General features: G+C 45.7%; 2 protein-coding genes across 2 annotated transcripts in view; one reads left to right on the top strand and one right to left on the bottom strand.

Moving 5' to 3' along the window:
• The window catches only part of DENND2A (DENN domain containing 2A), a 367,380-nt gene extending 366,014 nt beyond the window's left edge, over positions 1-1,366 (top strand). Inside the window, exon 19 of the mRNA XM_060245665.1 lies at positions 1,356-1,366. The gene's annotated coding sequence lies outside the window, so the exon portion shown is untranslated. The remainder of the gene's footprint in view (positions 1-1,355) is intronic.
• LOC132576490 (cystine/glutamate transporter-like) lies at positions 815-25,953 on the bottom strand. Its single transcript, XM_060245666.1, has 12 exons — positions 25,479-25,953; positions 22,997-23,123; positions 17,356-17,471; positions 15,049-15,174; positions 10,730-10,829; positions 10,020-10,064; positions 9,642-9,765; positions 7,709-7,812; positions 6,334-6,430; positions 4,106-4,255; positions 3,326-3,503; positions 815-1,590 (listed from the first exon to the last, which is right to left on the bottom strand). The coding sequence occupies exons 1-12, from the start codon at positions 25,690-25,692 to the stop codon at positions 1,526-1,528; spliced, it is 1,446 nt and encodes a 481-aa protein (XP_060101649.1). The 5' UTR covers positions 25,693-25,953; the 3' UTR covers positions 815-1,525.

Genomic DNA, 25,953 nt, shown 5'->3' with positions numbered 1-25,953 from the left:
TTTAAGACAGTGCAGTAATAGTTTCCATCAGAAGGCAAAGATCCTTGACATAAAGGGGGGAAATTAGTAATACTTGTTTGTAGCATGGAAGTTTGCAAAGTGAAATAGAGCTTGATTTTACCTTTTGTGAAATAGCTTCAGGTAATGTGAATATTCTGAGAATACTAAATACCCAAGGATAAGCTAAAATACTAAATTTACAAGTAATATAAATGGTCTAAATTGCTTCCCCTGCTATTGTGTCATCTATTTATGTGAAACACAATGCCAGTATACTTTGAGAAAGCCAGTAGTATAATCAAGGTATTAAAAGGATTAGAGTTTGAATATGTGATCATTTTATACTGAACATCTGGGAGAAATCTAAGCCCCTTGAGAGAATTCTTGATCCTCAAGACTGACAGAGGCCTTTGTCTTCCCCTGCCATTCTCTCTACATCTTATCCTGTGAGATGTGGGAGAAGCTAGTTCCTGTCTTCAAGGGAACATGGTTGTGTTTCTGGACTCACAGTTAAGAATCTTTTCTTCCTCATGAAGTCTCAGTTGCTTTAATGTAAGAAAATTGGTACATATGTGTGGCCTTTTTTGTTTTGCAGATCCTGGTACAGAGTACAAATACTCAAACAGCATTTTTTCAATAGCATTTGTCTATCACTTGTAACTTTTGGAGGAAGAATATGGGTGAACATTAACTTGGGAGGAACTTCAGGCATGTTAGCTAAAATGTATACACTATTCCTACAAATGCTGTTTACACATGTATTCTGTACTAGGGAGAGGGATTCTAAGTAGTAACACAAAGTGATCTGAAGAGGTTCATAATATAAGCATTTATTGCAAAGGGTTACCATTACCCCAAATACAAGAATTGTCTTCAGTTGTATGTTTCTAGAGAAACGCTGACTCATCAAAAGCATTTTATTGGCTAAGGCAAGGGAATCTGACACACTTTGCTCTTATACTGAGAATAAACTTTTAAAAAATCAGCCCCCATAACAAAAGGCATGGCATCTTTCTTGCAACTGTGGGGTAGCTCAGTTAATATTGCCCCTCTCCACAGCCTCCTAGCCCACATACTTGCAAAGGTAAAGTTGAGGTCAGTCATATGTGGACTGTTCCTTCTCAATGAGGCATAATGTGATGGATGCCTCTAACAGTGGCTTTGCTTCTTAAGGGCACACTGTGGAAGTGCACTAGCCAGTCAGCTTTTTAAGAAAAGGTATGCTGAGCTAATTTACCATTGACATGACTAGGCCTGCTCTTGTTTCATATACTACTTCCTAAGCAAAAATCAAGGCATCATTAAAGTGTAGAAGACAACTGGCATTGACATTCTGTACAAATATTTTGGCTAAGTGGTGAGGAGCATGACTCATCAGAGTGCTCTCTTTGTGTGACATGAGTTGGAGGTGTGTTCCCCATTACTGGAGTGTGGGGTGATTTTTGCCTTCTATTAAAGATGGAATTGATATGAAGGGGCCTTGAAGGATATACATCCTTTTTCTTTGTTAAGATGCACAACACTTTCAGTAAGTCTGGACTTCCTGGAGTGCCACTTTCATCAGGATCTGCAGTTTTGCTGTCATGGAGTCTAAATGGAAAAAGGAAATATCAATAAGAACCTCATAAGTTAAAAACAATGATCACTGAAAGTAAGCAGAGGCCATTTAGGCAGCATGTTCACATGGTGTTTCCTATAATTTGTGAGCTTGTGTGTTCCAGAGAACACAGCAGATCTGTGTACTGTTCAGAGCAGACTATTTCCACCCATCCCAATCTTTGCAAACAAACTTTTGTAATGTATGAAAGGCATGTGTTCCTGAACATGCTGTTCTCCTTACAGAATTAGTGAAACTTTAGAAATAAGGAGTACTGAATCCTATGCTTGCAGAACTCTATACAGAATTATTTGTTGATTGTGTGTTTTTGTTTTCTCATTTTATGGCACTAGGTTAGAACTTTACCATATAAGCACACCATTTTCTTGGCCTCCACACATGTGAGAAGGCTACACTCAGCCAATTCCCTGTTACAGTGGAGCGCTGATCATTAGGATTGCAAAATGCCAGGAGATTTGAGGGGTTGGCTTTGGTACCCCAGCAGGGTACAGTGCCTCAAAAGCAGCTCTTTTCTCCAGAGATCAGCTATAATAGCAGGAGATCTCCAGGCCCCATTTGGAGGTTGACAGCCCTACAAATTTCAGCAGAAACCTTCACAGTTGAATGTCCTGAGCTGAATATCAATAAAGCTGAAGGGTTATAACTCAGCACTACCATGTGCTTTGTGTGCAGAATGCTCCACGTTCAATTCCTGGTATTTTAATTCTCAACTAGTAGGTATTGGGAAAGACCTTACTCTCTCTGCCCATGACCTTAGCAGGAACATCCCAATCAAAGTAGATAATGTTGAGCCAGATGAACCAATGTCCAGACTTTCTATAAAGGCAACTTTGTATGTTTTTATATAGAGTGCTACCTGTTGTGTGAAAAATAAGACAAGGGTGGTGAAGACAACTCCTACCTGATGCCTTGACACTGTGTCACAAATACCAGAATGCTTGCAGTAAATTTACTTGTTGTCACATGTAAAATCTTCTCTGATCAGGGGTGTGCAATATTTTTTAATCCAGTATTTTTCAGTCTGGGTCTATTGGACCTGAAAAAAATTCCAACATTTCTGAAAAATCCCTGATCCAGATATTGTATTTGGATCTGGAATTTTTTGGAAGTCCCAAATTTTCATGAGTCCAATAGACTTTAGAAGAAAAATACTGGATTTTTTTTAAAAAGCCAGCCCAATCCTGGGGCTACCTTGGCTTCTCCTGCAGCCCAGTTTAAACTGCACTTCAGGAGAAGCTGGCTGCAGGATCTGCTGTGCCTTGGCTTGTTCCCTGCAGCACAGCAGGTTTCTGGGTTGATATGAGATCTCTGCCTCAAGCCAAGCTGGCAGGAACAGTCTTCTCCCACCAGCTAATCCTCAGGCTGTATGTATTCTGCAGTCCACTTTAAAGGGGCTACAGAGGACACCCCGATCTGCTCCTGCCTCTGTGGTTCTCAAATCTCCCAGTAATTCCTGAATATATTCAGAATTTGCTTGGGATTTTGTTTTTGTTTTCCCAATAAAACCTAGACACGTTTGGGAAGCTGAAATATCCAACTTTTCTTGGGAAAACGAAAAATTCTCAGAAAATCCTGGATATATTCAGCAATTACTGGGAGATTCGATGGTATTTTTGAGGTTATTTTTTTTGCTCAGGTAGACCCAAATGCACAACCTAGCTCTGATAAATTTTCCCTTTAAGCCATCCTAGTTGATGTCATACTTACTGAACTTTGATGTGCAGCAGCCTGGTATTCTAGATTTCTGAACCACGAGATAGTAGACAGGCAAGCCAGACAGAGTGACAGCACAACCAATGCTGGTGTTCACAGGATCTGAATACAGAGACGTTCCCACTATGAAGAAACATGCTATGGTAAATACCAGGGGGATGACCAGTGGTACCTAAAGAAAAGAGAAATCAGAGCTGGACACTGACAAATAAAACTTCTAATAAGTATGCAGCTTCTAATAAGTATCCTTTGTAGTCAGTGGTACTGTGCATGTTATAGTGATTTCTATGGGTTCTAGATCAAATCAAGCCTAAACTCTCCCTACAAGCTAAAAGGACCAAACTGAAGCTATTATACTTTAGTCGCATTATGAGATGTCACTAGAAAAGACAATGATGCTAGGAAAAGTTGAAGGAAGCAGGAAACGAGGAAGACCCAACATGGGATGCACTGACTCACTCAAAGGTACCTCAGCCCTCAGCTTGGAAGACCCAAGCAAGACTGTTAACGGTAGAATATTTGGAGATTATAGAGTTGTGTGACAGCAGACATTTTTCTCAACTTCTTTCTGTGTTCTGAGGCTTTTTTTTTTTGTTGCTTTGGGCATTGTGCTTCCAATGATAGAAATTACAATAAAACTCTGCCTTTCTTTGTTGTCTCATCAGTATTGTCTTGAGTAATTCAATCCTATTTATATTTACCAAGAAGCAAGACCCACTGACTTCAGTGAGCATTGTTTCTGTATAAATGTGCACAGTATTGCAGTCTTGTTACCTTGAAGGGTCTTGGAAGTTCTGGATGACGATAGCGATGTACCATGAGTCCCAGTGTAACCAGTCCTAAGAAGAACCAACGTGAGAAACTGTAGAAGTTCAGCAGGCCGTAGAGGTCACCAATAAACACCATCAAGTAGACCAGTGGCAACTGGCATACAGAAAGAGTAGTGTGAAAGCCAGAATCCAAAGCCATTTTTCCCTACCCTGTTCTGTAGATTTCTTTTGCGGTGGAGGAACAATTCGGATTACATAAAGTTGGGGAAGCAAATTCATATCTGCCCTCCCTTGCAAGGAGAAATTCTGGCTTGATTTTACTACAAGCTGGGTGTATAAACTATATTAGCTGCTCATGGACCCATCTGTGAATAGCTAAATCTGCAGATCACAGCCACATGGAGGCTAAACAGACATTTCTGCCAACTGAGGGGCTCCCTAGATTTGCAGAAAAATCTGAAAATTTCAAAACAACCCACATGGGTTAAATTCCCCAAAAAGTAATGTAACATTCTTTGCACATGCAGAGAACACCATCTGCCCCCAATGCCTGCTGCAGTCCCTGAGTTGAACTGGGCCCGGTGGCAGCAGCCGTGCAGTGCAGGAACCCTGCTGGGTCCAGTGGCAGCACAGCTGTGAGAGCCCATGTGAGCAGGCCCAGTCCCCTGTGATTAGGGTTGCCAAGTCCAATTCAAGAAATATCTGGGGACTTGGGGGGTGGAGCCAGGAGACATTAGGGGTGGAGCCAAGATCAAGGCTGTGACAAGCATAATTGAACTCCAAAGGGAGTTCTGGCCATCACATTTAAAGGGACGGCACACCTTTTCAATGCCTTCCTTCCATAGGAAATCATGAAGGATAGGGGCACCTTCTTTTGGGGCTCATACAATTGGACCCCCTGGTCCAAACTTTTTGAAACTTGGGGGGTATTATGGGGAGAGGCACTAGATGCTATACTGAAAATTTGGTGCCTCTACCCCAAAAAACAGCCCCCCCAGACACCCACAGATCAATTCTCCATGATTTTCTATGGGACTAAATCTCCATAGGGAATAACAGAGTTCCCAGCAGACATTTCCCTCCCCTCCCCCCGCTTTCTGACGACCCTGAAGGCCTCTAAACCGGGGGATCCCCTGCCCCCACCTGGGGATTGGCAACCCTACCTGTGAGCAGGCCCAGTGCAGCAGCTATACAGCATGGGAGCATTGCAGGGCATGCACAGACAATGTCACAACCTGGAAGTTGTACTGGGCCTGCTCCAGGGCAGCCTTTGGGCCTGGTGAGAAAGGGGGAGGAGGGAAATCCCCTTCAACTTGGACAGTTACTGCAGGAAACATTATGTGGATGCTCTAAACCTGGATAACTCTGGCTAGCCTGATCTCAGAAGCTAAGCAGGGTCAGCTCTGGCTAGTATTTTGATGAGAGACCTTCAAGGAATAACAGGGTCATAATGCAGAGGCAAGCAATAGCAAACCACCTCTGAACATCTCTTGCCTTGAAAAACCCTCAAAAGTCTCCATAGGTCAGCTGTGACTTGTCTGCAACAAGTTAAGAAACAGGGAAGAGACTGTGGTTTACTGGCAGAACAGATGCTTTGCTTGCAGAAAGTCCCAGCTTCAATTTCAGCTATCACTAGTTACTAAATCTTCTGTAATAGGTGGTGGAAATGGTATAAGTAAGTAATTTTGGACACTGATCTTATGGAACTCCCTTTGGATTGTAATGCAAAACAGAGAATGAACATTCAGCAAGCTTGTTTCATCCAGTCATACTTTCTCCACAGATTCCGTTTATATATTTTTTCAGAAACAAGTCTCACCGTAGTTAATAGGGTGTCTGGGTACAGCCAGTTTTTGGGGAGAGTCCCATGCTAAGCCTGTAATCTAAGCCCAGCACCTTATCGGACCCATTGGATGGGAAAAGACCTTTATCTGCCTGTATCACTGGATAGATGCTTCCAGCCAACCCAGTTGAACTAAGGTGCACCAACAGTTGACTCTACAGAAGGCAATTTTGCACACAACACCTTCCAAATGTTAAAGGATCCCCATTTTTAACTGCAAACATGCGAGCTAGGCCTTGTGAGGACATAAAAGAGAGTTTGCTTTTTCTGAGGATGGTTTACAAGAGAAAGGTCTACTCATTTTCAGTTCCCTCCCTGCTCAATAATTGTGGAATGGGGAAGAGGGCAAGCTCAATCCCAGATCATTCTAAATCTTTTAATGGTCTTACCATTAGTAGCAAGGCTGGCAGTGGAGTGTGTCTTTGAATGTGGATCATTGAGAAGAGCGCCGGCCACTGTCCTTCCCTGGCAGCAGCAAACAGCATCCTATAAAAGTAAACTAGCTTTATATATATAGTGCTAGGAGCTAGTTTGAAGTGACAGCTGTAAATCAAGCTTCTGTAGGTTGTGTTAGGACCCTGCTTTTGGCTTATTAAACTTATTTATGCATAATATATATTTTTTCCAACATAGCTATCTCTCCCTCTAAAACCACACAAACACAAACCTACAACAACTCTATCATCATGTGTCATAGATTTACATGAGGTTTTGGTGGTTTGTTTGTTTGGTTTTTGGCCTATGTTTGGAAGCACAATGCAGTTTTCAAAGTGATAGGTACAGCAAAATAGACACATGATACTATATCTGCCTTAAGTCTCAGGCAGATGATAAAATGAATTAAAATAAATACCATGTACACATTGGGCATTTTCGCACTGACCTTCAAGTGGCGCGACCACCCTCTTCACACCGGAGGATCTGCCCGGATTTCGCACAAGAAGCGCCGGCGCACCCAGAAGAGCCGGCTACCTCCGTCGCGAAACCCGCTCAAACGGAAACCGCCAAGAAGCAGGAAGTAGCCGGCTCTTTTGGGTGCGCCGGCGCTTCTTGTGCGAAATCCGGGCAGATCCTCTGGTGTGAAGAGGGTGGTCGCGCTACTTGAAGGTCAGTGCGAAAACGCCCATTGTAAAACTGGATCTAAGAACAAAGAAAGGTGTGTGGAGATGCTACTGGCTTCCATTTTCTCGTATCAAAGTGAGAGACAAAATGAGGGCTTTAGATATGGGGTGGTGGTGATGGAATCCATTAAGAATGAATTTAGGAAGATTGGAGCTGGAACTGAAAGAGGATTAGTTAATGCTTAGCTGGTATGTGATTGGTCATCTTGGTAAGCTGGGTGCCTGTTTTGTGGAAGTTTGAAAGTTATCAGTCTGTTATAATCAGTTGGTGGCAGTTGGGCAAAGAGAAGGTTGAAGAGAAGACTGAGGAAAAACAATGAAGGAAATATATCTAACTAGGAAATATACATGGGTAGTAGTTAAGTGTTGCATTACTCCAATTTTCTCTTTGCTTAGTATATATTCAGTTGAAATTGATTCTGTTACTTAAATCTTAATAAATCAATTCCTTTAATCTCTATGGCTAGTGCTTGATTATATTGTGCTACAAAAAGATCTTCCAAGACATATCTAAGTGTACTGTTGGGATAAAGGAACAGAAACTGAAAAAGGTGGCAGTAACCTGAGTAGACAATGCATTGCAAACCACACAGGTGATTACTGATAATGCAGATGAGATCATTGGAAAAGAACAAGATTTTACCTTGAAGCAGCAAAAATCCCTCCATTCAGAGCACCCAAACAGGACAAAGCTACAAGGATGGGAAGCACAGAGGAGATGCTCTTGAAAGCTTTGTCGGCAAAGCTCTAGAAGAAGAGCAAGAAAACCTAGTCAGACAATTACTTTTCACAACTCTGTGGGTGAGGTCAGACATTCAGAAAATCCTGCTACAGGCATGAGTGGAGTCCGGAAGCATGTCGGATTTTAAGCAGTTGTCCAAACGTCAGCATCTGCGAATGGTGGTTAGCTCGTTCGAGTCCCGCGTTGAGATGACTGGGGTGCGGACTAATTTGATACTGCTTTAAATCCGAAACAAAATTCTTCTGACAGTTCCTGAGCGGAATTTCTCTGTTTGAACACTCCATCGTTGGCGACTCATTGGAAGCGCACCACCACTTCCCTCCCAAAGCCCCCTGAAGTGATATCACTGCGCCAGTGAATGAACGAGTGAATGTTGGCTCAATAAATCGTTTACCTGCCCCTATGTCCGGAAACAAAACTCACTTTTGAAACTAGATGTGAACTGATTTGAATTCCTGGGTTTTTTTCTGCACGCGTAGTGCTCGTGCTGGAAAAGTAGTGCCAACGGACTAGCAAAACTGTTAGTGATCCGACCCATTTAAAAGTGACACGCATCCCCGCCCTCGAGAATGTGGTCATGGTGGGTGTGCGAGGTCTCTCATGGAGAAGGGAGGAGACGCTGGATCTGCTCGATAGTGCAGATAGTGGGCATCACTGCGCCTGCGCTAATGCAGATTGATGTCTCATGAAACGAGGTCTGGTAGAGCACTCTGATCGACCAGCGACGGGATCCACATGGGATAGAACGGGAGCCTGGCTGTTGTCTGATCAGAAAATTGGTTGTGCGGATTATAATAGAGGCGCGTTGCAGATTGATTTAATGGTGAGTGTGACCGCACCCTGTACCTATCTTGCCCTGACCTGGATGGCCCAGGCTAGTCCAATCTCATCAGAACTTGTAAGCTAATCAGGGTCAGCCCTCATCAGTATTTGAATCAGAGACTATCAAGGGATACCAGATCACTATGCAGAGGCAGGCATTGGCAAAACACCTTCAAATGTCCCTTGCCTTGAAACCCCTATGGGGTTGCCATAAGTTGGCTGCAACTTAACAACAAATAAATACATGCAATTTTTAGAAAAGCTTTCTGTATCCTTGTTTGGAAGAGGAAATCATTGCTTCATTCTGAAAACCTTGCAGCTCATTGGCAGAGTACATGGTTTGCATATCTCAGGTTCAATCCCTGGCAACTCAAGGAGAAGGATATTGCAAAGCAGAGTTGAGAAAAGCCTCGGTTGAAGACTCTGCTGCTGATCACACGTGAAATTGCCTTATACAGACGACTGGTCTACCAAGGTCAGAGTTGTCTGATCCAATGGGCAGCAAGCGCTCCAGAACTTCAGGCAGAAGTCTTGCACACAATTGATCTCTCCCCCCCCCCCTTCTTCAAATAGAGTTGCCGGGAATTGAACCTGGGACCTTCTGCCTGCCAAACCATGCTCCCTCTCCATTTAGAGTAGACAATCTCAGGCTTCATGTGACAATGATCTGATTCAGTACAGGGTAGCTTCATATGTTCAACGGAGTAGTTTTAGATAAAGGGAGGCCCTGACTTTCTACAAACAGAATGCAGCCATCTCTGTTTGTTTGTTTTCTCATTTGGAGGTTCACAACTGTATGTTGTGCTGAGATGTCTGTTTCCCTTCCTTTCTGCTGCACAGGGAAACAGATGTCTGCCTGAGGCAACAAAAAATTTACAATCTGTTATTTTCTTTAATTAAGCTTGAGATCTTTTCCAACAGTCCTCCTTGGAAGACTCCCCCCCCCTTGTTTTCCTTACCCTGGTAATACTGATCTTAAAATACAATCCCCCCAAGAGCTGCCAAAGCTTACCACAGCTACAGCCTCGGAGCTGAGAACTTCTTGGGGTGTCAAGATTGCATAGTAAGACACATTTGTCAGGATGTAACATGCTGTGACAACAATTAGAGACGCTGTAATGCTCAGTGGGATATTCCTGAAGAAGAAGACAAAGAAGAACAGGCTGTCTTTTATTCACTGTTACCTGAATGTAAATGCACATTTCCCACCCACCCCTCGCCTACAGGAATGTCCTCCTTCAGAGGTTATTCTTGTAAGAAGAGGGAAAATAAAGATGCTCAAGAATTTCACTATGAACTATTTTAATAGTTCACAAAGGGACTCAGCCAGCAGGTTGAAACCATGTCCCCCACCCCATATCTCAGAAAAGAACTTCCGTTGTTTCCTTACCGTTTAGGATTTACAATTTCCTCTGTTACAAAGTTTACATAGAACCTGGAATGGGAAAAATGGACAGCGTCTAAGTCATGAGGTCAATATTCCAACACGATTTTCTTCTGAGGGGGTCTCAGTCTGATATATTGCCTAACAGCCGCACCAGTGACAGGGATTTTCCTGTAAAGGAAATCGCCTGCTAACAAGCAAGAGAGACCCTTCAGAATACAAAGTATGTATTGATCCGTAGCAATGCTGACAACTCGCTTAAGCTGCTTCTTCAGAGGTGGCCTTTAACAGGAATCCAATCAACAGATTTAGCAGTGAATAATGCTTTTCTGCATGGCATGAAGAAGCATTCTTCATAGCTAGTTTCTGTGGCTGTAGAGGGGCTGTTCTGTTGGTGGTGCAGTGGAAAGCCTTCTGCAGCACAGGGTTCAAAACTTTTAAAAGAATGCATTCACTCGGCAGGGATGGTTGTGAAGATTAGGGTAGGTCTATTGGGTATGAGACATCTGTCAATCTTTGTCTAATTTGCCAACTGGACCCAGCCCTGTTCCATGCAGGAAAAAAGGCCACATGAGGTAGTGGGTGGGGCCAGCTGTAATTGGTGGTATACTCAATACATTTGGGGAGCTACAGAAGGTTTTTTTTTAATGAAAGTGTCTTCCATTTTAAGTTTTAACCTGGATTTCCCCCAACCCCTGTTCAGCTTGGCAACTTACCACCCTCCATAGGCAAACATGCCAGAATAAAAAGCGAGGGGTAGCTTGTCCAACATCAACATGCTTGGGTCCAAACCTCCCTGGAAATTTTCATAGTAACCTGAGCAAAAACAGATAGAAAAATGACAGATCAAGGTGAATTTCAAAGGTGAAGGGTTATTTGTTTTTTGTGTCCAGTGTGAGGTCAGATGCAAATTCAAAAGGTGCAGGTTTTTCCTGTTTGAAGCCTGCAGTGAGATGCAAGTGGGATGGAATTACCCCTAAAGATGCTTTCCAAGTTGTCTTCTTAACCTCAGGTTGACTACTGTGCCCACCAGAAAGTTAATACAGAAGTGGCATGCAGGATTTGGAAAGCTGAGAACAAGGTGAGTCAGGCCAGTGCTTGATTCACAGAAACAGCAAAACTGACACCCCTTTCCCCATAACATTTGGGATTGTTTGCAGTTTCTCAGGGGCAGGGCTCTTTTTTCTAGCAGGAACTCCTTTACATATTAGGCCACACACACCCCGATGTAGCCACTCCTCCAAGAGATTACAGTAGGCCTTATAAGAAGAGCTTTGTAAGCTCTTGGAGGATTGGCTTCATCAGGGGTGTGTGGCCTAATATGCAAAGGAGTTCCTGCTACAAAAAAAAGCCCTGTGCTCAGGGGTGAGAGAGAGACACCATGCAAAAACTCAAAAGCACTTTTATTTATGTTTTTCAGGATTGATCCCTGCCATTAAAGTCAGATGCCAGAGCTGGCACAAATTAGGCCAGCCTAAGATGACCAATTAACAGCCCATTAATGGGATAATCTTTTGGCACTGGGAGTCCTTCTTCTTATTCACAGCTGCTGCTTTTCATTTTAGGAGATGAAGAGACTCTCCCACTTAATGCTCCAGCTGGCTCCACTCCTCTTTTCTACACCAAGTGGTGAGAATGCAGGATGAGAGGAGACATAGCCATGGCTCTCCCACAGTGACATGACTTTTTCCCCTCTCTTCCACACACTCCCAATCACTCTGGACAGCCACACCTGAATAAGAGGTGGGGCTTAGAGATCCCCCCGAATTACAACTAATCTCCAGGCAACAGTTCCCCTGGAGAAAATGGCTGCTTTGAAGAGTGAGGCTCCTTGCTATTACATAACAATGAGGTCCCTTCCCTCCCCAAACCCCACTCTTCCCAGGCTCCACCCTAGGGTTGCCAGGTCCAACTCAAGAAGTATCTGGGGACTTTGGGGGTGGAGCCAGGAGACTTTGGGGGTGGAGCCAGGACACACTGGGGATGGAGCCAGGAGCAAGATTGTAACAAACATCACTGAACTCCAAAGGGAGTTCTGGCCATCTCATCTAAAAGGACTGCAAACCTTTTAAATGCCTTCCCTGCTGTTGTGTCCTAGGTTCAAATGGAGAACTGCTACTTTTGGAGGGAACTGTTACTTTTGGAGGGAAGCTGAACAAGCCAAGCTTGTACTCCACACCAGGGTTCCAGAGAAGGCCTAAGCATGCCCAATCAGGGGAAGGATTGAAACATAAGTAGCCAATCAACATCTAGGCTCATACTGTACCCTGATAGGCCCTTAGGCCTCTGTAAATAGCCAATCCATGTACATAGTTAAGGTCCAATCAGAAGGGGGCAAGAATTGTATAAAGGAGCAGGAGGGTTGAATAGAGCTCAGTTTGTGTTGGTGTTCCTGAAGTAAAGCTTGCTGAAATCACTCTCCGACTCTGGTCTCTTACTGCGCCGACCCCAGTACTTTACACCTGCATTGGAAATAATGAAGGATAGGGGCACCTTCTTTGGGGGCTCATAGAATTGGATCCCCTGGTCCAACTTTTTTGAACTTGGAGGGTGTTTTCAGGAAAGGTACTGGATGCTATGCTGCAAATTTGGTGCCTCTACCTCAAAAAACAGCCCCAGATACCCCCAGATCAATTCTCCATTATACCCTATGGGAATCAGTTTCTATAGGGAATAATGGAGTGCAGCAGACATTTCCCTCCCCCTGCTTTCTGATGACCCTGAAACGGGGGGAGGGCCTCCAAACCAGGGGATCCTCCGCCCCCACCTGGGGATTGGCAACCCTACTCCACCCTCTATATCTCCAGTTATTTCCCAATCCAGAGTTGACAGCCTTAAGAAGAGGGGAGGGAACATGCACACCTTCCTTTCTCAATGTGCTCTAAGTCTAAAGTACTGCATAACTGGGCTGGCCTCTTCCCCAAGGGATTGCTTTGGCAGTGAACCAAACCAACTGTGATCAGACCTCAAGCCATGCAATTTTTAGAGGACCAGGCTAAGGCCTGGTTCACACACAGACAACGGTGAGTTGGTAGAACAGACTGCACCACTTTAGACTGCAGTTGGAGGATCCAAGGTCTCTGGTCTTTCATGTCATCTTCTGCCTGATCCTTTTTCATGCTGGGGACTGAACCTGCAACTAGGGTTGCCAACTCCAATTTAAGGAAATTCTTGGAGATTTTTAGGTGGTGCCCATGGAAGGAACTCGGCAGGGATGTAATACCATTTCCTGCAGGGCAGCTAAACTCTAGTCTAGAAACCAAATGTAATTCCTGGGAACCCTCTGGAAGTTAGCAACCCCACATGGTGCTCTGCCACTGAGCCAGAGCACCTTCCCTCTCTAGCCTCAGTCCACACTTCCTTCTTTGCCAAGGCAATCACCTGGGGATTTTTTGGAGCAGGAATGCACAGGAATGCAGTTCCAGCTGGCTTGGTTTCAGGAGGTGTGGCCTAATATGCAAATTAGGCTTGACAGCCTAATATGCAAATTAGTTCCTGCTGGGCTCCTACTACAAAAAAGCCCTGTGTGAAACAATGGTAATGTCAGGGGGTGTGGCCCAATATGCAAATGAGTTCCTACTAGGCTTTTTCTACCAAAAAAAGCCCTGCTTTCACGGATTAAGAACATAAGAGAAGCCATGTTGGATCAGGCCAATGGCCCATCCAGTCCAACACTCTGTGTCACACAGTGGCCAAAAATACATATATATACACACTGTGGCTAATAGCCACTGATGGACCTCTGCTCCATATTTTTATCTAACCCCCTCTTGTAGCTGGCTATGGTTGTAGTCACCACCACCTCCTGTGGCACTGAATTCCACATGTTAATCACCCTTTGGGTGAAGAAGTACCTCCTTTTATCCATTCTAACCTGACTGCTCAGCAATTTCATCGAATGCCCACAAGTTCTTGTATTGTGAGAAAGGGAGAAAAGTACTTCTTTCTCTACCTTCTCCATCCCATGCATAAACCTCTATCAGTCGACGTTTCTCCAAGCTAAAGAGCCCCAAGCATTTTAACCTTTCTTCATAGGGAAAGTGTTCCAAACCTGTAATCATTCTAGTTTTCTGGACTTTTTCCAATGCTATAATATCCTTTTCGAGGTGCAGTGACCAGAATTGCACACAGTATTCCAAATGAGACCGCACCATCGATTTATACAGGGGCATTATGATACTGGCTGATTTGTTTTCAATTCCCTTCCTAATAATACCCAGCATGGCGTTGCCCTTTTTTTATTGCAATGGCACACTGTCTCAACATTTTCAGTGAGTTATTTACCACGACCCCAAGATCTCTCTCTTGGTCAGTCTCTGCCAGTTCACACCCCATCAACTTGTATTTGCAACTGGGATTCTTGGCCCCAATGTGCATTACTTTGCACTTGGCCACATTGAACCTCATCTGCCACGTTGACGCCCACTCACCCAGCCTCAACAGATCCCTTTGGAGTTCCTCACAATCCTCTCTGGTTCTTACCACCCTGAACAATTTAGTGTCATCCACAAACTTGGCCACTTCACTGCTTACTCTCAACTCCAAATCATTTATGAACAAGTTAAAGAGCATGGGACCCAGTACTGAGCCCTGCGGCACCCCACTGCTTACCATCCTTCACTGCGAAGACTGCCCATTTATACTCACTCTCTGCTTCCTATTAATTAGCCAGTTTTTGATCCACAAGAGGACCTGTCCTTTTACTCCACGACTCTCAAGCTTACTAAGGAGCCTTTGATGAGGAACTTTATCAAAAGCTTTCTGGAAGTCAAGGTAAACAATATCTATCGGGATTCCTGCTCTCTCTCTTTCTTTTTTAGGGAAGGATGATGGCTCAGAGGTGGAGCCACATACTTTGAAAGAGCACCTGAGGAAGATACTCACAGGCACCTCCAGGTTCAAATGTCTCTGATAGTATTGGGAATAGATTCTCTCTTGCAGAGGCCCTGGAGTGCTGCTGCCAGTCGGTACTGAGCCCTAGATGTGACCCAAGGCAGCTTGACAGGTTTCCCTCCCACATAACCACCTGTCTTACCGTTGCCAAGAGCCATCATCCCAGGAACGATGATCAAGCCCAAGGTGATCATCTTGAGGGCTGTGAGTGCTGTTTGTATGTTTGCAGTCAAGGTTACACTCCAGCAGTTCAGAACTATTACTAGGGCTGGAAGGAAAGAGACAAACGTTGGCCGGAATTGGGTCAGGAACAGCTGCTGTTGCTTCAGCTACAGGACAGGTAAAGCCAGGCACAGCTGGATTTACATACAAGCTAAATCAACTAAGAACATAAGAAAAGCCCTGCTGGATCAGGCAAGAGGTCCATCTAGTCCAGCATCTTGTCTCACACAGTGAGCAACCAGTTCCTCTGGAAGGGCCAGCAACAGGACATAGAGGCCGAGGCTTCAGATTATGAGAGGGACTCTAAATAACTTTTTTAAAAACACTCCATTAACATTTTTTGGTAATGCTGTGTGGAGCCCCTTAAAATATGACATAATCTGGATCTTCAGCATGTGCTAATCCAGCACTGACTGACTTTCATTGCCTTGATGAATACTGCAGATTTTTTAAAAATCGTATTTAGTCAGCAATATCCTCTTGATCTAATAGAGATTTTCTTCCCAGTGTGTTTAAGATTTCTACCACATTCTTTTTTTCTTTTTCGTTTTAAAACCGGCTGGTTTATAAATAGCTTTTAATAGTAGTTTAAACCCCCTTTTTTCTTTTGCCAGTTGGCTCCAGTTGAAAAAAAAATCTCATCTGTTCACAGCTGGCCAACATGGTGGCAATTCAGATTTGATTTATTTATGAAGCTCAGGGCGATGTGGCATCTCTCTCTGCTTTATTTTCACCACAGTCTTCTGAGGCAATTTAGGGTCAGAGAGGGCAGCTGGCTCAAGGCTATCCAGAGGAGGTTAATGCCAACAGGCTTTTGAAGCAGGTCTCCTCATTTCATGTCCACCACTTTATCATGCTTACAATGGGTATTGTTGCTGTACAACATTCCTGCCCCCCCTCAACACAAATAACCAAGTAAATCTTAGACACACAATTTTGCTAGTGTATTTTCCCCATCCTCCCTCCAACTTGTTCAGGCCTCCAAGCTGTTCAGAGTGCCACAAATGATCTTTCACCCTCTATTTTCATCTTATAAACCACAGTGTGAGGTAGAACAGCTTGATCTGATTCCAGTAGCACCTTAGAGACCAACAAGATTTTTGGGATATAAATAAACTTTTGTGAGTCAAAACTGCCTTGTGTGAGGTAGGTTATTTATCAACCACATTTTTATCCCACCAAAAGCCTGGGGGGTGTACATCATTCTCTCCTCCCCTATTTTATCCTCAGAATGACTCTGTGAGGTAAGTCAGGGGGTCTATGATTCCATTTGCCAAATGTCACCCAGCAAGCTTTTATACCAGTGTGGGGATTTGCACCTAGGTCCAGGACAATTCTTTTGTAGCAGGAACTCCTTTGCCTATTAGACCACACACCCCTGATGTAGCCAATCCTCCTGGAGCTTACAGTAGGCCCTGTACTAAGAGCCCTGTAAACTCTTGGAGGATTGGCTACATCAGAGGTGTGTGGCCTACTATGCAAAGGAGTTCCTGCTACAAAAAAAGCCCTGCCTAGGTCTCTAGTTTGATACCCTAAATACTATCCAATGGTGAGGTTAGGCTGAGTGATAGTGACTGGGCCAAGGATTTTCATATGAAGAATGGTTATGATCTAAAATTTCAAAATAGCCTCCAAAATATTAATAGGTCTACTGTAGAGTGAGCAGCCTCTGACACCCCCAGACTCCATATGTCAAACTCAGTACAAGATTCCACTGATTTCTTTCATTTGGTATGAGCCAAACAAGAATTTTAAGGTCCTACTTGTGTCTTATGAAGGGAGCTTGGACTATCGAAATTTTATTCCCTGCAACTTTTGCTGGTCTCTAAGCTGGTACTAGACTCCAATCTAACTGTTTGAGAGCCTGCTTGGTGTAGTTAGACAGACAGCTTGGTGTAGTGGTTAAGAGTGGTAGACTTTAGTCTGGAAAACCAGGTTTGATTCCTCACTTCTTCACATGCAGCCAGCTAGGTGACCATGGGCCAGCCACAATTTCTCTCAGGACCTACCTCACAGGGTGTCTGCTTTAGGGAGAAAAAGGGAAGGCAATTGTAAACCACTCCAAGACTTCTTCAGGTAGTGAAGAGTGGGGTATAAAACCAACTTCTCCTCCTCCTCTTCCCCCCATCCCAACATGTTACCCCCTGCAATGATCTTCATTGGGTACAAATCTTAAGCAACTGTTCTTGGGCTTAATTTTGGAATCACAGAAGCTAATGATACTCACTGACTCCTGCTGTAGTGATGAGTTTCACAGCGAAGGCAGGAGCATGGCATGGGGCAAAGAGAGGCTCAATTATGTAGCGACCAAAAGCCAAGGAAACTACAGCCAGATTTGCAGGACTGGAATATAAAACCCACAAATTGCAGATTGTTATCAGAGGTAATTTTTTCTGGTTTTTCTTTGGCTAGTGCAGCCCCCTGTCATTTATACTTTATTTCCATAAATGCCTGTTGATACTCCTATATCTCTAAAGGAACTTTTTAAAAAGGCCTCTTTGTGAATATAAGTTCAGTTCAATACCTGCATTGGCATCTCTCTCTCTCTCGGCTTGGCTTCGCGAACGAAGATTTAAGAAGGGTGCAATAGTCCACGTCTGCTGCAGGCTCGCTGGTGGCTGACAAGACCAATGCGGGACAGGCAGGTCCGGCCACAGTGGCTGCAGGGAAAAGTCTGATTTAGGGTTGGTGCTGTAGCAGTGCGATTCTTCCTCAATCTCCTTTTGTCCTCAAGACCAGCTATGCGTGCGTTCTCAAAGGAAGAGACAGCCTGGTGGATGGTGTGTCTCCATGCTTTGCGATCTGAGGCTAGGTCAGACCACTGGTGATGGTTGATGCGACAGGTGCCAAGGGATTTCTTCAAGGAGTCCTTGTACCTCTTCTTTGGTGCCCCTCTATTTCGATGGCCGGTGGAGAGTTCGCCATACAGGGCAATCTTGGGAAGGCAGTGGTTTTCCATCCTAGAAATATGCCCTGCCCAGCGCAGCTGCGTCTTCAGCAGCAGTGCCTCGATACTGGTAACCTCCGCCCGCTTGAGGACTTCAGTGTTGGTCACAAAGTCACTCCAGAGGATGTTGAGGATGGTGCGAAGGCAGCGCTGATGAAAGCGCTCGAGGAGTCGCAGGTGATGACGGTATAAAACCCATGATTCGGAGCCGTAGATGAGGGTTGTCATCACAACCGCTTTTTAAACATTGATCTTTGTGCCTTTTTTCAGATGCTTGTTGCTCCACACTCTTTTGTGCAGTCGGCCAAAGGCACGGTTTGCCTTTGCCAGCCTGTTGTCAATCTCCTTGTCGATCTTGGCATCTGAGGAGATGATGCACCCCAGGTAGCTGAACTGCTGGACTGTCTTCAGAACTGATTCACCCACAGTGATGCAGGGAGGGTGATAATCTTCCTGGGGTGCAGGCTGGTGGAGAACTTCTGTCTTCTTCAGACTAACTTCTAGGCCGAATAGCTTGGCAGCCTCTGCAAAGCAGGACGTCATATGCTGCAGAGCTGATACCGAGTGGGAGACGAGTGCAGCATCATCAGCAAACAGTAGCTCTCGGATGAGTTTTTCCATCGTATTGGAGTGGGCCTTTAGTCGCCTCAGGTTGAACAGGCTGCCATCGGTGCGATAGCGGATGTAGACACCATCGTCATCATCTAGATCTACTGCGGCTCTTTGAAGCATCATGCTAAAGAAGATCGTAAAGAGAGTTGGCGCGAGAACGCAGCCTTGCTTTACACCTGTGCCTATTGGGAAGGTCTCCGAGAGGTCGTTGCAGTGTCTGACTTGGCCTCGCTGGTCTTCGTGTAGCTGGATGATCATGCTGAGGAACCTTGGGGGACATCCTAAACGTTCCAAGATTTGCCACAGGCCTTTCCTGCTAACGGTATCGAAGGCTTTGGTAAGGTCGACAAAAGTCACATACAGAGCCTTGTTCTGTTCCCTGCATTTCTCTTGGAGCTGCCTGAGAACAAATACCATGTCGGTGGTGCTCCTGTTAGCTCTGAAGCCGCACTGGCTCTCTGGGAGGAGTTCTTCTGCAATGGTGGGCACCAGTCTGTTCAGGAGTATTCTGGCAAGGATTTTGCCTGCGATGGAGAGCAGGGTTATCCCCCGGTAGTTGGAGCAGTCTGACTTTTCCCCTTTGTTCTTGTATAGGGTGATGATGATTGCATCGCGAAAGTCCTGTGGTAATTTGCCTTGTTCCCAGCAGGTGACAAGTACTTTGTGAAGTGAGCTATGTAGTACTGTGCCCCCATGCTTCCAGATCTCTGGTGGAATTCCATCAACTCCTGCTGCCTTGCCACTTTTCAGTTGCTTGATGGCTTTAACAGTCTCTTCTAGGGTGGGGATCTCATCCAACTCTGTTTTCACTGGTTGAAGTGGGGTGAGGTGGATTGCTGAATCTTGAACTACGCGGTTGGCACTGAAGAGAACCTGAAAATACTCTGACCACCGGTTCAGTATGGATGCCTTGTCTGTGAGGAGCACTTGGCCGTCTGCACTATGCAAGGGACTCTGAGCCTGATATGATGGACCATATACTGCCTTCAGGGCTTCGTAGAACCCTCTTAAATCACCAGTGTCTGCACACAGCTGGGTTCTCTCTGCAAGCTTGGTCCACCAATTGTTCTGAATGTCTCGAAGCTTGCGCTGGAGGTTGCTACATGCAGCGCGAAAGGTTGCTTTTTTCCCAGGACAGGAGGGCTGAGCAAGATGTGCTTGGTAGGCAGATCGCTTTTTCGCCAGTAAATCTTGGATCTCTTGATTGTTCTCATCAAACCAGTCCTTGTTCTTCCTTGTGGAGAACCCGAGGACTTCTTCAGAGATCTGCAGGACGGTAGTTTTTAGGTGTTCCCAGAGTGCTTCTGGAGAAGGGTCTGTGGGGCAACTGGGGTCCTCAATTCTTGACTGGAGTTTTGCCTGGAAGGCAGCTTTAACTTCGGCTGACTGGAGACTGCCAACCTGAAACTTCCTCCGAGGGATACCTCCTCTCCTGGGTGTGGGTTTAAAGTGAAGACGGAAATTGCAGCGTACAAGACGATGATCCGTATGACATTCTGCACTGGGCATTACTCGGGTGTGTAAGACATCTTGAAGGTCTCTCTGGCGCACCAGAATGTAGTCGATAAGGTGCCAGTGCTTGGACCGTGGGTGCATCCAGGTTGTCTTCAGACTGTTCTTCTGCTGGAAGATAGTGTTGGTGATGGTGAGCTGGTGCTCCATGCAGAATTCTATCAGGAGGCACCCGTTGTCATTGCAGTTGCCAATGCCGTGTTTGCCAAGTACTCCTTTCCAGGCTTCCGAGTCTTTACCTACTCTGGCATTGAAGTCGCCAAGGATGATCACCTTGTCCTCTGTAGGGGTCTTCCGTATGAGGTTGCGTAGATCAGCATAGAACTTGTTCTTTTCTGCAGGATCTGCTTGAAGGGTTGGGGCATACACACTGAAGAGCGTTGCATGCTGCTTGTTTTGAAGTGGGAGGCGCATGGACATGATGCGATCTGAGTGACCTGTTGGCAGGTTTTCGAGTTTGGAGGCAATGGAGTTCCTGACCATGAAGCCAACGCCAGAAAGGCGGCTCTCAGCCTTTGACTTACCCGACCAGTAGAGGGTATAGCCAGCACCGTGTTCTTGAAGACTACCTTCCTCAGGGAAACGGACCTCACTGAGAGCTGCTATGTCGATATTCAACCTGAGAAGTTCGTGGGCAACTAGAGCAGAGCGTCGTTCAGGGCGACCACTGTCTACTGTGTCAAGCATGGTTCTGATGTTCCAACACGCAAGCTTTAGTCTTTGCACACTTTGTGAGGCAGGTGCATGCCTTTTCTTTGTTGTTATTTTTTGACCGCAAGTAAGGATGCCCGTTGACCGCGGCTAGCCAACTGGGGTGGAGGAGACGAGCTTTGTTTAGGCCACCTTTTCTAGGCCCCTCTCCGTATGGAGCAAGCAGTGCTGTCCCTAGATAAGGCTGCTTGGTCGTTCAGGGTGCTGCCGAAAAATGCTTTCGTCTCCGGGTTAGCATCAGGCGACCAATACCCTGAACCGCCTACATGCAGGATTGGGACTGCGGCTTCCAGTGGCACCTTCCACCTGCCGTTTCGCCCCTTGCCCATCGCTGCAGGACTTGATGCGTTGTGGGTTGTGTATGTGGATATGCCCTTCAGGCCTGCGCAGAGGAATTTTTTAGGTGAAGCGCAGTGTGCGCGGTACTGGCTCCACCCTTTCACCTGGGGGTCATCTGCCATGGCCCAGTAAGCCGGGACGCCGGCAGCGAGTCCTCCAGGTGGTAGGTGTTACATTAACGAGCTCTATCTGCCCGGGTTTGATGTTAGAGTTTTCCTTCTCTTAGGCTGGTGAGGTTGGTGGGCCCAGCCTGCCCATCCGGTTATACCGCCGGACAATTCGGTCGCACCATGACGTAGCAAACTCTGTGAAAAACGGGGGGGACCAGCGAGAAGGTGTTGCTACGGATGCAGTAATGCAGGAGAGGCCATTGCAGTGACCATCTGCCAGGCATAGCCAGACAGTGACCACGCGGCGTTCACTACACCGGGAGAGGAGAGGCTATGTATTGCGCATACACTTTCCCTGGGGGGGGTAGGATACCCAGAGGGAGCCCACCCCCCCCCGCACACCCCCCCCCCCCGCATTGGCATAGACTTTATGAATATCATTGTAGACAATTTCTCCCTCTTTTTTCTGGTTCTGTTCCTGTGCCAGTCACAAAGAGTTATTCAGTATGATCTCGGAAAAAGAGTTACCTGTTAAATATCTGTGTCTCTGCCTATTACACCATAGTTGCATCCAGACAGTATCTTCATAGATCCATACACTGATGGATACTGCACTACTATTTTACTATAGCAATCATTCAGAACTGGATTCTCCCATGTGGACAGGATGGCCCAATCACAAATTATTGCTTTAGTGCAAACACAGCACAATATCCATTATCCAATTATGTGTGGAGGCAGCCCAGGTTGGCTCTGTTAGTTTTCTAAAGGAGAAAAGATGTGCTGTTAATGGATAAAATGTGTATGTACACATGTGTGTGCCTTTATATGCATACAAACACGGTTACAGAGAAATACCATGTTATTACTATGGGGGAAGGAGGCCATGAAATGCAGTAAATTATTCCTTTAGGAGCTTTATAGAGTGTGACCAAGCTGCCAAGGTCTCCTGGATGCAAAGATCTCTCTGCCTTTATACTTTCTGACCTCTGGATTCCCTGCCCCCCCCAAACCAACATACCACTTTGCACTGACCATTTTGACCTTTCCTGAGGTGGTCTTATGGGTGTGGGGAGTGTGTGCCTGTTGTGTTTGCACTGAAGGGGGGAGGGAGAATGGCAAGAGTTAGCACCTCCCTCCCCTTGCTGCGGGATTCGTCTTGAACAAGCTGTGATCCTCTTCCAGGGTAGTAGGCAGATCCCAGATGTTTCATGGCAGACGGTCCTGTTTATCTAGTAGCTACGGGATGGAGGGGCAGATCGTGTTTCCAATTGATCTCTGCACAGCTAGAGATCACGCTCGCCCCCCCCTTACCGTGCAGTTTGCAAGAGATATCAGGTGTATTATGTATATCACCGTTATTCTCCCGTAGATATTTTCCCCCTCCTATTATTCTTCCTTTCATAGTTCTCTCCCTTTCCCTCTCCCTCCTCATCCAACTTTCTGCAGCCTGTTTGTTCGAGATTCGCAGCGGTGTTACATTCACCAGCTGGCCGCTTTGAAAAACACAGCTGGAACGTGCCCCCATTGAGAGGTTTAAAGAGACCCCTTAGCCGCCCCCACCCCAGCCCCCTGTCCGTCTGGCAGTAGGCCTCGCCTTTAGACAACAATAGCAGGGCAGGCAAAGCAGCCCTTACCGGATCATCACAAACTCAGCCCATAATCGCAGGAAGGCCGGCAAGGGCCCGAGAGTTTCCAGGAGGTAAATGTAATGGCCCCCGGACTTGGTGATGCTGGTTCCAAGGTCCGCGTAGGACAGAGCACCTGGAAACGAAAACACAAAGCCAAGGTCAACTCTCTTGCTGCTCGCCCATTTGGCTTATCCTCCTTAAGCCCTCGTTTTTCAAACCGTGTAGCCCAATTTAACATTCATATAATTGCAATGGCGCACATTTTCAGAGGCTGGTGGTGGTCGCTGTTTCCCCCTCCCTCTGTTGTTTTCTCTGTTGTCTCATTTGGGCTGAAACATTTTCATGGGAAAGGGGCCCTGCTGTCTTGTTGCCTGTGCAAACTCTGCGTAAGGCATGTTTTGCTAATACGTATGAATATGAATCCTCTGTGTGACTAATGCCCCCAATTCTATTTTAGCAATGCCGAACTGCAAATCACTTCTGTTGAAACCAGAGACTGTATTGTTAAATGGAACCCGGTAGGACTGGGGTACTACATGTTATCTGATCCTCAGCTGGATAAACGACCCCCTGCTAGTCTTTCCCACTGGGAAGAGTTTGCCTTGAGTGCGTTGCAGTTGTTATAGACATCCCCCCAACATTTATGCCCCTAGTGCAGAGAGAAGAAGGAGCGTCCAGTTTGCTGATCAGCTGAATAGGTTGGCAATCTCCAGGCAGCACCTGGAAATCTCCTGCTATTACAGTTGATCTCCTGCTTTAGGGAGGGGGCGGACTGTATGACATTATACCAAGCAGGTGTTTCCCCTCCTTAGACTCCAATCCCAACGTCTTCAGGTATTTCCCAATCCAGAGTTGGCAACCTTAACTGTTCTACACTGGGAAGAGGGGGCTTTCAAACTGTCCTCATCTACTATTTCCGTATTAATTATCTCCCCCAAGTTCAGACAGTGCTATTGTGAAGCATTCCCCACCCCCGCCCCTGCTTCCTTGAGAAGCATTCATGCACCTTCCAGGATTTCTTCAGCTTTTTCTTAAGTCTTTCTCAAATCTGCTTTGCTGTGGAATTTTGGGAAAGTTCTCATTAAAACCTCAATGGCTATCGCATGCAATTGCCATCTCAAATAATAAGGATCCATGCCTGTGATAACTAAAAATAGCATGTTTTGAGAGGTAGGACTAGATCTAGCTTAGAATTTCTGCAGGCACATGGTGATGGGGATTATTGATTCCTCCTTCCCACAGGTGCCCCCTGATTTTTCCCACAAGCTCTTTTTGGGGGTTCCCTGTCCCCTGGAAACAGCATTTCAGGGGACATTTTGGGTTACCATGAGAGGGGGGGAAAGATGACAATTGGTTGAGGGCAGCTATGTTCTGGTGGTCACCCTCCTTTTACTCCTCATGTGTGTGTGGGGGGGAGACAGATCACCTGTCTCCCCCCCCCACACACACACACAAACCTGCAAGGCGATCACAGTCCAGAACTGGGGAGAAACTGCTATTTCACCACTTGATATCTTTTTGTTATTTATTATTGTTTTATCTCTGTATTTTAATGTCTGCACGTCCATTGAGCACTAATTTTGCAGACAGAGGTATACAGGTAGAGACATACAGAGTCTAAAGGTTATGAAGCAGTGCACTTCATAAACCCCAAACCTCCCAGTATCCATCCATTCCAGAGTCTTCAACTCATGTTGGACCTTTATCCCCACTGCAGACGGGATGATTCTAGGGGTCAGCATAGGCCAGGGGTAGCCAAACTTGCATAATATAAGAGCCACATAGAAAAAACATCAGGTGTTTGAGAGCCACAAGACATGAATGTCAGATGCTTGAGAGCCACAAAAAGAGAGGGAGGAAATAGATGTGGGAGAGAGAGGTGGAAAGAAAGCAACTTTAACTTTAAATGCATTCTCCAAGTCTCTACAGCCAGCCAATGGGGCGGTAGGGGCTTCAAGAGCCACACAATATGTGTGAAAGAGCCACATGTGGCTCCCAGGCCACAGTTTGGCCACCCCTGGTATAGGCTATTGCCAGTAGACAAGTTGTAAAAGAAAAGTTGTCTTCTCCATCCTTCCTTATGACCCCTTTAAACTTTAGTGCAACTATATTGTCCCAAGAAAACATTGCAAATGTATCCCCAAGACTATTACAGAACAATAACAAAAACACAAGCTGGTGCATGTGCATGCTTTTATTCAGTGCATTTGGCACTCTGCACACTTTAATCCTCTGACTATTTGGGTCGCAAAGGGGTAGCATGACGAAGGCTGCAACTACTATACATTCTTCATCAGCACAAGATCTGAATTTGACATTCACTCTCTTGGAACCTCCCCTCCCAAATCGTTGTTAGAACATACTCTAAGGAACATTCTGCAATCATAGATTTGGAGGTATGGAAAGAATGCATATTTGCCCCCCCCCCCCCCCCCCTCCGTGGAATAACTGCAATCCAAACAAATGAATGTCAAAAAGGACAACTCACCAAAGAGAGAAAGGATTCCACAAGCCAGCCAGACAATTAAGGAGAACCCAACATTGCCAGAGTTTTGCAGCACGCCTTTGGGAGAAATAAAGATGCCACTGCCCACCATGGTGCCGATGGCCAGAGCAATGGCCCGGGTGAGAGTGATCTTCTTCCTGAGGAAAACAGCTTCTTCAGCCTTTGGTACATGACTCTTTTTCCTGCAGCATCCCATTCTGTTGTCTGTGTTCCCAATAAACTATGGGAGGTTTGCATACAAAAGACCCTGCTGGAGTCCCAGCCTGAGTTCCTGGAGCCGAGGTTCTGTCCTACTCCTAGGCAACCTTTCCCCTACTCTCTTTGCTTAGCAGGCAGAGCACATTTGGGTTGGGAAGCCTTTGGGATGACAGGAGCAGGAAGTAAACAAATATTTAAACAAAAATATCAAGTGGGAGGGAAACGGGGATCAAAATCCTGAGGATGAGACTAGTCTGAT

Source organism: Heteronotia binoei, chromosome 8, assembly GCF_032191835.1.
Source record: "Heteronotia binoei isolate CCM8104 ecotype False Entrance Well chromosome 8, APGP_CSIRO_Hbin_v1, whole genome shotgun sequence".
NCBI lineage: Eukaryota > Metazoa > Chordata > Lepidosauria > Squamata > Gekkonidae > Heteronotia > Heteronotia binoei.
This window is presented reverse-complemented; position numbering and strand designations above follow the sequence as displayed.

Excerpts from the sequence above, each read along its gene's own strand:
- LOC132576490 (XM_060245666.1), bottom strand. The coding sequence starts at position 25,692 with ATGGGATGCTGCAGGAAAAAGAGTCATGTACCAAAGGCTGAAGAAGCT. Across the intron at positions 15,175-17,355 it reads CATCACTACAGCAGGAGTCA|CCCTAGTAATAGTTCTGAAC; the intron begins GTGAGTATCATT and ends CTTTCCTTCCAG. Across the intron at positions 9,766-10,019 it reads GAAATTGTAAATCCTAAACG|GAATATCCCACTGAGCATTA; the intron begins GTAAGGAAACAA and ends CTTCTTCTTCAG.